This window comes from Agelaius tricolor, unplaced genomic scaffold, assembly GCF_023055355.1.
Source record: "Agelaius tricolor isolate 1412-34295 unplaced genomic scaffold, bAgeTri1.0.p SCAF_139, whole genome shotgun sequence".
Classification (NCBI taxonomy): Eukaryota; Metazoa; Chordata; class Aves; order Passeriformes; family Icteridae; genus Agelaius; species Agelaius tricolor.
The window spans coordinates 62,330-76,466 of record NW_027269399.1 but is presented as its reverse complement, the minus strand read 5'-3'; the positions used below and the strand labels follow the sequence as shown (position 1 = coordinate 76,466).

Below are 14,137 nucleotides of genomic sequence, written 5' to 3'. Positions count from 1 at the left end.
CCCTCCTGTCCCCCCCCCCGGGTGTCACATCAGTGTCCCCGTCCCTTGGAGGGCCGGGCCACCCACCGGGGGGACACGGGGGGGACACGGGACAGGGAGGACACGGGGGACACAAGGGTGGGGGACACGAGGGACAGAGGGTGTGGGGACACCAGGGACAGCGTCAGCTCAAGGGAAACGCTCTGTCCCCATTCCTGTCCCCATCCCTGTCCCATCCCTGTCCTGCCCCGTCCTTGTCCCCGTCCCATCCCTGTCCAACCCAATCCCTGTCCCCATCTTTGTCCCATCTCTGTCCACTCCTTGTCCCTGTCCTTGTCCCTGTCCCCATCCCTGTCCAACCCAATCCCTGTCCCCATCCCTGTCCCATCTCTGTCCACTCCTTGTCCCTGTCCTTGTCCCTGTCCCCATCCCTGTCCATTCTTTGTCCCCATCCCTGTCCTGTCCCCATCCCTGTCCCGTCCCCATCCCTGTCCTTGTGGCCATCCTTGTCCCCATCTCATCCCTGTCTCCAGCCGTGTCCTGTCCCTGTCCTTGTCCCTGTCCCATCCCTGTCCCCATCCCAGTCCTCAACCTTGTCTTGTCCCTGTCCCCATCTCTGTCCACTCCCTGTTCCCATCCCTGTCCCTGTCCCATCCCTGTCCCCATCTCCATAACATTCCTTGTCCCATCCTTGTCCCCATCCCTGTGTCCCCATCCCTGTCCCCGTCCTTGCCCCTGTCCCATCTCTGTCCCACCCAATCCCTGTCCCCATCTTTGTCCCATCCCTGTCCCGTCCCTGTCCCCATCCCCGTCCCCAACACTGTCCCCATCCCTGTCCCCATCCCTGTGTCCCCATCCCTGTCCCTGTCCCCATCCCTGTCCCTTCCTTGTCCCCATCCCTGTCCCTGTCCCCATCCCTGTCCCTTCCTTGTCCCCATCCCTGTGTCCCCATCCCTGTCCCTGTCCCTGTCCCCATCCCCGTCCCCCCTCCACGTGCCTTTCCCTCTGGCCCCGCCCCTTTCCCGCCCCCTCCCCGCCAATCACAGCGCGGCGCGCGCCCCTCCCGCCCTTTTTCACCAATGAGAACGCACGGGAGGCGCGGCCAGCGGCGATGACATCACCTCCATCCAGACCACGCCCCTCTCGCCCCACCCCTGCTCCTGATTGGCCGCTTGGGACAAAAAAATAACCGACATCTCTATCTACCAATAGCAGGGCCGCGCGCAGCGGGAGCGCTTCCCATTGGCTGCGAGCTCTCGGGGGCGGGGCCAGCAGCCGCTGTCGCTCCTCGGGGTCTTGGGGGGATTTAGGGGGACCTGGGGGGGGACATTGGGGACCCCCAGAGCCGTGGGGACAATGGGAACCCCCCCAGTAGGGGACACCAGGGACCCCCAGAGCCGTGGGGACATTTGGGACACCCCCAGGAGGGGACACTGGGGACCCCCAGAGCCTTGGGGACATTGGGGACACCAAAGAGGGGCCCCCCAAAGCCATTGGGGACACCTAAAGAGGGGGACAATGAGAACCCCCAGCACTCTGGGGACATTGGTGTCACCAAGGAGGGGACCCCCAGCCCGCTGGGGACACCAGGCCAGTGCAGGGAAGTGACACTGGGGACCCTCAGCCCGCTGGACACATTGGGGACAGCACAGGGAGGTGACACTGAGAGCCCCCAGCCCCTTGGGGACAGCACAAGGAGGTGACACTGAGAGCCCCCAGCCCCTTGGGGACACAGGGACAGCACAGGGAGGTGACACTGAGAACCCCCAGCCCCTTGGGGACACAGGGACAGTGCAGGGAGGTGACACTGAGAACCCCCAGCCCCTTGGGGACATTGGGGACACCCAGAGAAGGGATGTTGGGGACACCAAGGAGGGGACACTGGGGACCCCCAGCCCCCTGGACACATTGGGGACAGCACAGGGAGGTGACACCGAGAGACCCCAGCCCCTTGGGGACATGGGGACAGCGCAGGGAGGTGACACTGGGGACCCCCAGCCCCTTGGGGACAGTGCAGGGAGGTGACACTGAGAGCTCCCAGCCCCTTGGGGACACAGGGACAGTGCAGGGAGGTGACACTGAGAGCCCCCAGCCCCTTGGGGACACAGGGACAGTGCAGGGAGGTGACACTGAGAACCCCCAGCCCCTTGGGGACATTGGGGACACCCAGAGAAGGGATGTTGGGGACACCAAGGAGGGGACACTGGGGACCCCCAGCCCCCTGGACACATTGGGGACAGCACAGGGAGGTGACACCGAGAGACCCCAGCCCCTTGGGGACATGGGGACAGCGCAGGGAGGTGACACTGGGGACCCCCAGCCCCTTGGGGACAGTGCAGGGAGGTGACACTGAGAGCCCCCAGCCCCTTGGGGACACAGGGACAGTGCAGGGAGGTGACACTGAGAACCCCCAGCCCCTTGGGGACATTGGGGACACCCAGAGAAGGGATGTTGGGGACACCAAGGAGGGGACACTGGGGACCCCCAGCCCCCTGGACACATTGGGGACAGCACAGGGAGGTGACACCGAGAGACCCCAGCCCCTTGGGGACATGGGGACAGCGCAGGGAGGTGACACTGGGGACCCCCAGCCCCTTGGGGACAGTGCAGGGAGGTGACACTGAGAGCTCCCAGCCCCTTGGGGACACAGGGACAGTGCAGGGAGGTGACACTGAGAGCCCCCAGCCCCTTGGGGACACAGGGACAGTGCAGGGAGGTGACACTGAGAACCCCCAGCCCCTTGGGGACACAGGGACAGTGCAGGGAGGTGACACTGAGAGCCCCCAGCCCCTTGGGGACACAGGGACAGTGCAGGGAGGTGACACTGAGAACCCCCAGCCCCTTGGGGACATTGGGGACACCCAGAGAAGGGATGTTGGGGACACCAAGGAGGGGACACTGGGGACCCCCAGCCCCCTGGACACATTGGGGACAGCACAGGGAGGTGACACCGAGAGACCCCAGCCCCTTGGGGACATGGGGACAGCGCAGGGAGGTGACACTGGGGACCCCCAGCCCCTTGGGGACAGTGCAGGGAGGTGACACTGAGAGCTCCCAGCCCCTTGGGGACACAGGGACAGTGCAGGGAGGTGACACTGAGAGCCCCCAGCCCCTTGGGGACACAGGGACAGTGCAGGGAGGTGACACTGAGAACCCCCAGCCCCTTGGGGACAGCACAGGGAGGTGACACTGAGAGCCCCCAGCCCCTCGGGGACACAGGGCCAGCGCAGGGAGGTGACACGGGCGGCGCGGGGAGGTGACACGGGCGGCAGGGCTGTCCGGGAGGTACAAAGCTTTATTGGGGAGGGGGCGGCGGGGGTCCCTAGGCGGGGGACACGGAGGAGTTGGACACCGAGGACACCTCGGTGCGGGAGGTGGAGACCTCGGAGCCATCGTCCACCTTCTTGCCAAAGAGCTGCAGGATGCAGTTCCGGAACTGCGGGGACACGCGGGGGACACAACGGGGGGGGGACATGGGGACACACGGGGACAGGGGACACAGGGGACATGGGACAGACAGGGGACAACGGGGGGGACAGGGGAGAGAGGACAGGGGGGGCATGGGGGACAGAGGGGGACAGGGGAACACACAGGGACATGGGGGGGACAGGGGACAACGGGGGGGACAGGGGACACACAGGGACACAGGGGAGGACAGGGGACACACGGGGACAGGGGACAGACAGGGGGACATGGGGACAGACAGGGGAGAGGGGGGACAGGGGACAGAGGGACAGATAGGGGACACAGGGGACAGACAGGGGACAGAGAGGGGACATGAAGACGTAGATGATGGGGTTGTAGATGGTGACCCTGTCCCTATCCCTATCCCATGTCCCATACCCCATATCCCATACCCCATATCCCATGTCCCCATGCCCACAGGTGTCCCCAGGTGTGTCCCCAGGTGTGTCCCCCACCTGTCTGTTCATGAAGACGTAGATGATGGGGTTGTAGATGGTGACCCTATCCCTATCCCATATCCCATACCCCATGTCCTGGCTGTGTCCCCATGTCCTGGCTGTGTCCCCATGCCCACAGGTGTCCCCAGCTGTCCCCAGGTGTGTCCCCCACCTGTCTGTTCATGAAGACGTAGATGATGGGGTTGTAGATGGTGGCTCTGTCCCTATCCTATGTCCCATAACCCACGTCCTGGCTGTGTCCCCATGTCCTGGCTGTGTCCCCATGCCCACAGCTGCCCCCAGGTGTGTCCCCAGGTGTGTCCCCCACCTGTCTGTTCATGCAGACGTAGATGATGGGGTTGTAGATGGTGACCCTGTCCCTATCCCATACCCCATACCCAATATCCCATATCCCCATGCCCACAGGTGTGCTCAGGTGCTCTCAGGTGTGTCCCCAGCTGTCCCCAGGTGTGTCCCCCACCTGTCTGTTCATGCAGACGTAGATGATGGGGTTGTAGATGGTGACCCTATCCCTATCCCATGTCCCATGTCCCATACCCCATACCCCATACCCCATGTCCTGGCTGTGTCCCCATGCCCATAGGTGTCCCCAGCTGTCCCCAGGTGTGTCCCCCACCTGTCTGTTCATGAAGACGTAGATGATGGGGCTGTAGATGGTGACCCTGTCCCTATCCCATATCCCATATCCCATGTCCCATGTCCCATATCCCATATCCCATATCCCCATGCCCACAGGTGTGCTCAGGTGCTCTCAGGTGTGTCCCAGGTGCGTCCCCCACCTGTCTGTTCATGAAGACGTAGATGATGGGGTTGTAGATGGTGGCGCTCTTGGCGAAGAAGGCGGGCAGGGCGGCGGTGAGCGGGTGGAAGGCGTAGCCGGGGTTGGCGGCGGCGAAGCAGGCGAAGATGGTGTAGGGCCCCCAGCAGAAGCAGTAGGCCAGGATCATCACCACCACCATGCGCGACACCTCCTTCTCCGCCTTCTGCGTCGACTCCGACTCCTTCTGCTGGGCCGCCACCTGGGGGGGGGACATGGAGGGGTTAGGGGGCAGATTGGGGGGGTCCTGGGGGGTTATTGTGGGGTTTGGAGGGGTTATCATGGGGTTATCGTGGGGTTTGAGGGGTTAAAGGGGTACAAAGGGTGACTCCTTCTGCTGGGCCGCCACCTGGGGGGGGGCACGAGGGGGTTAAAAGGGTCCTGGGGGGGGAGATTGGGGGGTTTGGGGGAAGTTTGGGGGGAGATTTTGGGGTTTGGGGGGAGTTTGGGGGGACATTGTGGGGTTTGGAGGGGTTATCATGGGGTTATTGTGGGGTTTGAGGGGTTAAAGGGGTATCTGGGGGTGACTCCTGCTGGGCTGACACCTGGGGGGGGACATGGAGGGGTTAGGGGGCAGATTGGGGGGGGTCCTGGAGGGTTATTGTGGGGTTTGGGGGGATTTGGGGAGAGATTTTGGGGTTTGGCGGGGTTATCATGGGGTCATTGTGGGGTTTGAGGGGTTAAAGGGGTACAAAGGGTGACTCCTTCTGCTGGGCTGACACCTGGGGGGGGACATGGGGGGGTTAAAAGGGTCCTGGAGGGATCCTGGGGGGTTATTGTGGGGTTTGGAGGGGTTATCATGGGCTCATTGTGGGGTTTGAGGGGTTAAAGGGGTATCTGGGGGTGACTCCTTCTGCTGGGCTGACACCTGGGGGGGTCAGGGGCCAGATTGAGGGGGTCCTGGGGGGTTATTGGGGGGGTTTGGGGGTAATTTGGGGGGAGATTGGGGGGTTTGAGGGGGTTATCATGGGGTTATTGTGGGGTTTGGGGGGGTTATCATGGGCTCATTGTGGGGTTTGAGGGGTTAAAGGGGTACAAAGGGTGACTCCTTCTGCTGGGCTGACACCTGGGGGGGGGACACGGGGGGGTTAAAAGGGTCCTGGAGGGGTCCTGGGGAGTTATTGTGGGGTTTGGGGGGTCCTGGGGAGTTATTGTGGGGTTTGGAGGGGTTATCATGGGGTTTTGGGGGGTCCTGGGGAGTTATTGTGGGGTTTGGGGGGGTCCTGGGGGGTTATTGTGGGGTTTGGGGGGGATTTGGGGGGAGATCGTGGGGTTTGGGGGGGTTATCATGGGGGTCTTTTTCAGTTCTGGATTTTTTCCCCAGGGTTTTTTCATTTTGGGATTTTTTTCCCCGGGGTTTTTTAATTTCAGGATTTTTTTCCCTGTTTTTTTTCATTTCAGGATTTTTTTCCCAGACTTGTTTTTGTTTCTGTATTTTTTCCCTGTTTTTTTTTTTTTTTCAGTTGGGGATGTTTTCCCCAGGTTTTTTTTTCTGTATTTTTTCCCCGGGTTTTTTTCAGTTCAGGATTTTTTCCCCGGGGTTTTTTAATTTCAGGATTTTTTCCCCAGGCTTGTTTTTGTTTCTGTATTTTTTTCCCCTTTTTTTTCATTTCAGGATTTTTTCCCCAGGCTTGTTTTTGTTTCTGTATTTTTTCCCCGTTCTTTTTTCCAGTTGGGGATTTTTTCCCCATTTTTTAATTTCAGTTCAGGATTTTTTTCCCCAGGCTTGTTTTTATTTCTGTATTTTTTTCCCCGGGGTTTTTTCAGTTCAGAATTTTTTTCCCGGGGTTTTTTCATTTCAGGATTTTTTCCGGGTGTTGTTTTTGTTTCTGTATTTTTCCCCCCTTTCTTTTTTTTTTTTTGTTCAGGATTTTTTTTCCCCGGGGTTTTTTCATTTCAGGATTTTTTCCCCAGGCTTCTTTTTATTTCTGTATTTTTTCCCCATTTTTTAATTTCAGTTCAGGATTTTTTTTCCCCAGGCTTCTTTTTATTTCTGCATTTTTTCCCCCGTTTTTTTTTTTTTTTCAGCTCAGAATTTTTTCCCAGGATTTTTTTTTTTTTTTTTGCCTCAGATTTTTGGGGTTTTTTTGTTTTATTTTTTGGGTGGGGGTCTCTCCTCACCGCACGGATGGCCAGCCAGACTTGCAGGTAGCAGAAGATGATGACGGCCAGCGGGAAGAAGCAGCAGGTGACCATCAGCACCACCATGTAGGACTGCACGCCCGGGTCCGTGCTGCCGCTGAACACGTCCGGCCCGCACGAGGTCTTCAGCCCGTGGGGCCAGTACCTGCCCAGGGGGACATTGGGGGTCAGGGGGGACAATAGGGGACAATAGGGGACCCCCCCAAATTCCTCAGAAAGGATCTGGGTCTGGGGGATCCCGGGGAACTTCGGGGGGTCACCCCCAGACCCACCTTGGGCACCCTCAGGTAGCCCTGGGGGCACCCCCGTAGGGTCAGGGGGACATTGGGGTGTCAGGGGGGACAAAAGGGACCCCCCCAAATTCCTCAGAAAGGTTCTGGGTCTGGGGGATCCCGGGGAACTTTGGGGGGTCATGCCCAGACCCACCTTGGGACACCTGAGTCACCCCCATGGGGTCGGTACCTGCCCAGGGGGACATTGGGGGACAATAGGGACCCCCCCAAATTCCTCAGAAAGGATCCAGGTCTGGGGGATCCATGGGAACCTGAGGGAGTCACCCCCATGGGGTCAGTACCTGCCCAGGGGGACATTGGGGGATATTGGGGGACAATAGGGACCCCCCCAAATTCCTCAGAAAGGTTCTGGGTCTGGGGGATCCATGGGAACCTCACAGGGTCACCCCCAGACCCACCTTGGGGAGCCTCAGGTAGCCCTGGGGACACCTGGGACAGCCTTGGGGACCCCCCGAGAGCCACTCCTGGGGACACCTGGGTCACCCCCATGGGGCCAGGGGGACATTGGGGGACAATAGGGACCCCCCCAAATTCCTCAGAAAGGATCCAGGTCTGGGGGATTCCAGGGAACCTCACGGGGTCACCCCCAGACCCACCTTGGGGACCCTCGGGTTATCCCTGGGGCCTCTGACAGCTCTGGGGACACTCGTGTCACCCCAAAAACCCCTTGGGGACACTCGTGTCACCCCCGGACCCCTCCCCAGGGCCTGGGGACCCCTCCCCACCTGCTCCAGCCCAGGATGGGGGGCGCGGTCCAGGGGCGGAACCAGAACCAGGAGAGGAGGAGCCCGGCCCAGACCCCTCCCCACAGCCCTGGGGACACTCGTGTCACCTCTGTGACCCCTTGGGGACACTCGTGCCACCCCCGGACCCCTCCCCAGGGCCTGGGGACCCCTCCCCACCTGCTCCAGCCGAAGATGGGGGGCGCGGTCCAGGCGCAGGACCAGATCCATGAGAAGAGGACCCCGGCCACCGCCAGCTTCCCGTCGAACTTGATGTTCCCGAAGGGTTTGCACACCACGAACCAGCGCTCCCAGGAGATGATGGCCAGGGACCAGAGCGCCGTGATGCCTGCAGGGGGTTCGGGGTGGTTGTGGGGCTGCCCCATAGCGCCCGGGCCCATAGAACACGGCCCCATAGCGCCCAGACCCATAGAGCCCCATAGACAACCCCATAACATTCAGTCCCTGCTATGGGGAGGATGGCCAGGAACTGCAGCATTGGGATTCCTGCATGGGTTTGGGGTGGTTGTGGGGCTGCCCCATAGCGCCCGGACCCATAGAGCCCCATAGACAACCCCATAGCATCCAGTCCCTGCTATGGGGAGGATGGCCAGGAACTGCAGCACTGGGATTCCTGCAGGGGTCTGGGGTGGTTATGGGGCTGCCCCATAGCGCCTGGGCCCATAGAGAGTGGCCCTATAGAGCCCAGCCCCATAGAACCCCATGGACAACCCCATAACATCCAGTCCCTGCTATGGGGAGGATGGTAAGAGACCACAGTGCTGGGATTCCTGCAGGGGTTTGGGGTGGTTGTGGGGCTGCCCCATAGCGCCTGGACCCATAGAGAGTCCCTGACCCACATCCCTGACCCACATTTGTGACCTACATCCCTGTCCCATATACCTGACCCTCATCGCTGCCCCAAATCCCACCCCACATCCCTGCCCCACATCCCTGATCCTAACCCCAGCCCTACATCCGTGACCCACATCCCATCCCCTGACCCCAACTGACCACAGGCACTGACCACAGGCACTGACCACACCCCCACCCCCAACTGACCACAGGCACTGACCACACCCCACCCGTGTCCCCAGGTCAACTGACCACAGGCACTGACCACAGGTATTGACCACACCCCACCCGTGTCCCCACACCCCATGTCCCCACACCAACTGACCGCAGGCGCTGACCACAGGCACTGACCACACCCCCACCCCCAACTGACCACAGGCACTGCCCACACCCCACCCATGTCCCCACACCCCATGTCCCCAGCCCCACTGACCGCAGGCGCTGACCACAGGCACTGACCACACCCCCAGCCCCACTGACCACAGGCACTGACCACAGGCACTGCCCACACCCCACCCGTGTCCCCCCACCCCATGTCCCCAGCCCCACTGACCACAGGCACTGACCACAGGCACTGCCCACAAGCACTGACCACAGGCACTGCCCACACCCCCAGCCCCACTGACCACAGGCACTGACCACAGGCACTGCCCACACCCCCTGTGTCCCCACACCCCACCCGTGTCCCCACACCCTCCCCGTGTCCCCAGCCCCACTGACCACAGGCACTGCCCACACCCCCCTTTGTCCCCAGCCCCACTGACCACAGGCACTGACCACAGGCACTGCCCACACCCCCCGTGTCCCCAGCCCCACTGACCACAGGCACTGACCATGCCCCCCGTGTCCCCACACCCCACCCGCGTCCCCCCACCCGTGTCCCCAGCCCCACTGACCGCAGGCGCTGACCACAAGCACTGACCACAGGCACTGCCCACACCCCCCTTTGTCCCCAGCCCCACTGACCACAGGCACTGCCCACACCCCACCCATGTCCCCCCACCCGTGTCCCCAGCCCCACTGACCGCAGGCGCTGCCCACACCACCCATGTCCCCACACCCCGTGTCCCCAGCCCCACTGACCACAGGCACTGCCCACACCCCCCTTGTGTCCCCAGCCCCACTGATCGCAGGCGCTGCCCACACCCCCCATGTCCCCACACCCCCCGTGTCCCCAGCCCCACTGACCGCAGGCGCTGACGGTGTAGCCCTCGATGACGCACATGGGGTGGCCCAGGATGAAGTAGCCGAAGATCTGGTTGACCACGCTGATGGTGCTGGCGATGACCGTCTCGCCCAGGTCGGCCACGGCCAGGTTGACCAGGATCCAGTTCAGGGGGTGCCGCAGCTTCTTGAACTTGGCCGTGGCCACCAGCACCAGCCCGTTGGTGAACACCGAGGCCACCACCACGAAGATCATCCACAGCGACGTCAGGTTGTACACCCAGCGCGGCGCGATGTGGTAGTTGGGGCCCTCGAAGGGACCTGGGGGACGGAGCGGGGTCAGCGGTGGTGGCCGTGGGTGGCCCTCGTGTCACCTCCTGTCACCTTGTGTCACCTCGCGTCACCTCGCGCCCACCGGGGGCGGTGGTGGTGGTGGTGGTGGAGGTTGGAGTTGACCTCAAAATTCCCCCAAATCGCCCTCAAAAAGATCACTTGGTGTCCCTCTGTGTCTCTTCATGTCCCTTTGTGTCCCCTCATGTCCCCTCTGTGTCCCCTTATGTGTCCCCTCACATCTTCACTGCATCACTGCCGTTGGTATGGGTTGGCGCACATTGATCGATGACCCCAAAAGTCTTCAAAACTCCTCAAAATTCCCCCAAATCTCCCTCAAAATGATCCCCTGGTGTCCCTCTGTGTCTCTTCATGTCCCTTTGTGTCTCCTCGTGTCCCTTTGTGTCCCCTCGTGTCCCTCTGTGTCCCCTCATGTCCCCCCACATCTTCACTGCCATCGGTATGGGTTGGCACACATTGATCGATGACCCCAAAAGTCTTCAAAACTCCTCAAAATTCCCCCAAATCTCCCTCAAAATGATCCCCTGGTGTCCCTCTGTGTCCCTTTATGTCCCTTTGTGTCCCCTCATGTCCCTTTGTGTCCCCTCATGTCCCTCTGTGTCCCCTCATGTCCCCCCACATCTTCCTCTGCCATTGGTATGGGTTGGAGTACGTTGATCATTGGCCCCAAAACTCTTCAAAATTCCTCTAAACTCTCCCAAATCTCCCTCAAAATTATTCCCCGGTGTCCCTCTGTGTCTCTTCATGTCCCCTCTGTGTCCCCTCATGTCCCTTTGTGTCCCCTCATGTGTCCCCCCACATCTTCCCTGCGTTGTTGCCATCAGTACGGGTTGGCGTATGTTGACAATTGATCCCAAAACTCTTCAAAACTCATCAAAACTCCCCAAAATCTCCCTCAAAATGATCCCCTGGTGTCCCTCTGTGTCTCTTCATGTCCCCTCAGTGTCCCCTCAGTGTCCCCTCATGTTCCCCCCATGTCCCTCCACATCTTCACTGTCATCGATTCGGGTTGGCGCATGTTGATCGTTGACCCCAAAAACTGCCCCCAAATCCCTCCCAAAATGCTCCCCTCGTGTCCCCTCATGTCCCTTCGTGTCCCTTCATGCCCTTTGATCACCCCTGATGTCCCCTCCTGCCCCTTTTTGTCCCCCATGCCCCCCATGTCTTCACCGTGCATTGTTGCCATCGATGTCCATTGACCTCAAAACTCCTCAAAACTGCCCCAAAACCCCCCCAAAACTGCTCCAGGGCCCTCCCTCCATGTCCCCCCGTGTCCCCTGACGTCCTCCACTGTCCCTCCGTGCCTCTCTGTGTCCCCTGATGTCCCCAATATCTCCACCGCGCTATTACTGACATTCCTTGACCGCCAACCCCAAAACGCCTCAAAACCGCCCCAAAACCGCCCCAAAACCGCCCCAGACCCCCTCCCCTGGTGTCCCCCCCATGTCCCCCCATGTCCCCTGATGTCCTCCACTGTCCCTCCATGCCTCTCTGTGTCCCCTGACATCCCCAATATCTCCACCGTGCTATTATTGACATTCCTTGACTGCCAACCCCAAAACGCCCCAAAACGCCCCAAAACCCCCCCAAAACTGCTCCAAGGCCCCTCCCTCCACGTCCCCCAGTGTCCCCTCCATGTCCCCCAGTGTCTCCTGATGTCCTTCACTGTCCCTCCATGCCTCTCTGTGTCCCCTGATGTCCCCAATATCTTCACTGCGCTCATCTCTACTATTGGCGTACCTCAACCGCCAACCCCAAAACGCCCCAAAACTGCCCCAAAACCGCCCCAAAACTGCCCCAGGGCCCCCTCCCTCGGTGTCCCTGGTGTCCCCCAGTGTCCCCTGATGTCCTTCACTGTCCCTCCATGCCTCTCTGTGTCCCCTGATGTCCCCAATACCTTCACCGTGCTATTATTGACATTCCTTGACCGCCAACCCCAAAACGCCCCAAAACGCCCCCAAAACCGCCCCAGGGCCCCCTCGCCCGGTGTCCCCCGGTGTCCCCCGGTGTCCCCTGATGTCCTCCACTGTCCCTCCATGCCTCTCCGTGTCCCCTGATGTCCCCAATATCTTCACCGTGCTATTATTGACATTCCTTGACCGCCAACCCCAAAACGCCCCAAAACTGCCCCAAAACCACCCCAGGGCCCCCTCCCCCGGTGTCCCCCAGTGTCCCCTCCATGTCCCCCAGTGTCTCCTGATGTCCTTCACTGTCCCTCCATGCCTCTCTGTGTCCCCTGACATCCCCAATATCTCCACCGTGCTATTATTGACATTCCTTGACCGCCAACCCCAAAACGCCTCAAAACGCCCCCAAAACCGCCCCAGGGCCCCCTCGCCCGGTGTCCCCCGGTGTCGCCGCGGTGTCGCCGCCGCTCACCGCGCGTGTTGTTGCTGTTGGTGTAGGTGAAGATGCTGTCGCGCGTGGTGTCGTCGTCGTCGTGACGCCGGCGGGCGGCGAAAACGGCCCCGTCGAAAACGCCCGTCGCCATCGTCCCCGAGTGCCACCAGCGCCACTGCCCCGGCCACCAGCGCCCCCCTGCTCTTATAACCCCCCCCCGCCCCCGGATTAGCCCGGACCCCCCCCCCAAAATCCCGTCCCTGAGCCCTTAATTGGGGCCGCGCGGATCCGGGGGGGAACGGCCCGGGCTCACCTGAGCAGCCGGGGTGAGCTGATGGGATTGACGCCAGCGCTAATCCCCCGCTGTTTCCTGGGCTGTGCCCCTCCCCGGCTCTGAACGGGCCCCCCCGGGATCCAAACGGGACCCCCGGGATCCAAACGGGACCCCCGGGATGGGAATCGGCACCCCCGGAAACCCCCGGGACCCCCAAGACCCCCAAAATGGGGCATTCATCACAAACAGCCTCGATGATTCTTGGATAATTTCCATCCAAATTGGCCCCCCCGGGACCCCCGGGATCCAAACGGGACCCCCGGGATGGGAACCGGGACCCCCGGGACCCCCAAAATGGGGCATTCATCACAAAGAGCCCCAAGGTTCCCTGGATAATTTCCATCCAAATTGGCCCCCCCCGGATTCAAATTGAGCCCCCCGGGACCCCCGGGATCCAAACGGGACCCCCGGGATGGGAATCGGGACCCCCGGAAACCCCCAGGACCCCCAGAAACCCCCGGGACCCCCAGAAACCCCAGCGCCAATTCCTCCCCCCCCAGTTCCCGACTGGGCCCCCTTGGGATCCAAATTTGCTCCCCCGGGACCCCCAAGTGTGGGGCTGAGCCCCCCAGGAGCAGCGCTGGGCCCCCCCCGGGATGTGACACAGCCCCACATTGGGGTCCTGCCCCATAGCGGGGTCCTGACCCACATTTGGGGTTCTGCCCCACATCGGAATGTCCTGCCCCATGTCAGGGGGTCCTGCCCTACATCGGGGGGTCCTGACCCCCTCCTGACCCACATCGGGGTCCTGACCCCGTCCTGACGCATATTGGGGTCCTGCCCCACATTTTGGCCTCGGGGCCCCCTCCTGACCCACATTTGTGGTTCTGCCCCATATCGGGATCCTGACCCTGCTCCCACCCCATAACGGGATCCTGACCCCTTCCTGCCCCACATTTGGGGTTCTGCCCCGCATTTTGGGGTCCTGACCCATACCGGGGGGTCCTGACCCCCTCCTGACCCATATTTGGGTCTCTGCCCCATATCGGGGTCCTGACCCCCAGTCCACCCCATAGCGGGGTCCCGACCCCTTCCCGCCCCACATTTTGGGGTCCTGCCCCACATTGGGGGGTCCTGCCCCACATTTGGGGTTCTGTCCCACATCGGGGTTCCTGCCCCCCTCCTGACCCACATTTGGGGTTCTGCCCCACATTTTGGGGTCCTGACCCCCTCCTGACCCATATTTGGGTCTCTGCCCCATATCGGGGTCCTGACCC

The 14,137-nt window shown here is 61.4% G+C and overlaps 1 protein-coding gene across 1 annotated transcript; it reads right to left on the bottom strand.

The window, feature by feature from the left end:
• Positions 1-3,301: 3,301 nt before the first annotated feature.
• On the bottom strand, positions 3,302-12,737 carry LOC139586785 (red-sensitive opsin). Its single transcript, XM_071420403.1, has 6 exons — positions 12,626-12,737; positions 9,920-10,216; positions 8,057-8,225; positions 6,841-7,006; positions 4,682-4,921; positions 3,302-3,415 (listed from the first exon to the last, which is right to left on the bottom strand). Exons 1-6 carry the CDS (start codon positions 12,735-12,737, stop codon positions 3,302-3,304), a joined length of 1,098 nt encoding a protein of 365 aa, XP_071276504.1.
• Positions 12,738-14,137: the final 1,400 nt, after the last annotated feature.

Excerpts from the sequence above, each read along its gene's own strand:
- LOC139586785 (XM_071420403.1), bottom strand. The coding sequence starts at position 12,737 with ATGGCGACGGGCGTTTTCGACGGGGCCGTTTTCGCCGCCCGCCGGCGT. Across the intron at positions 10,217-12,625 it reads CAACAGCAACAACACGCGCG|GTCCCTTCGAGGGCCCCAAC; the intron begins GTGAGCGGCGGC and ends TCCGTCCCCCAG. Across the intron at positions 7,007-8,056 it reads CCCATCTTCGGCTGGAGCAG|GTACTGGCCCCACGGGCTGA; the intron begins GTGGGGAGGGGT and ends CCCCCTGGGCAG.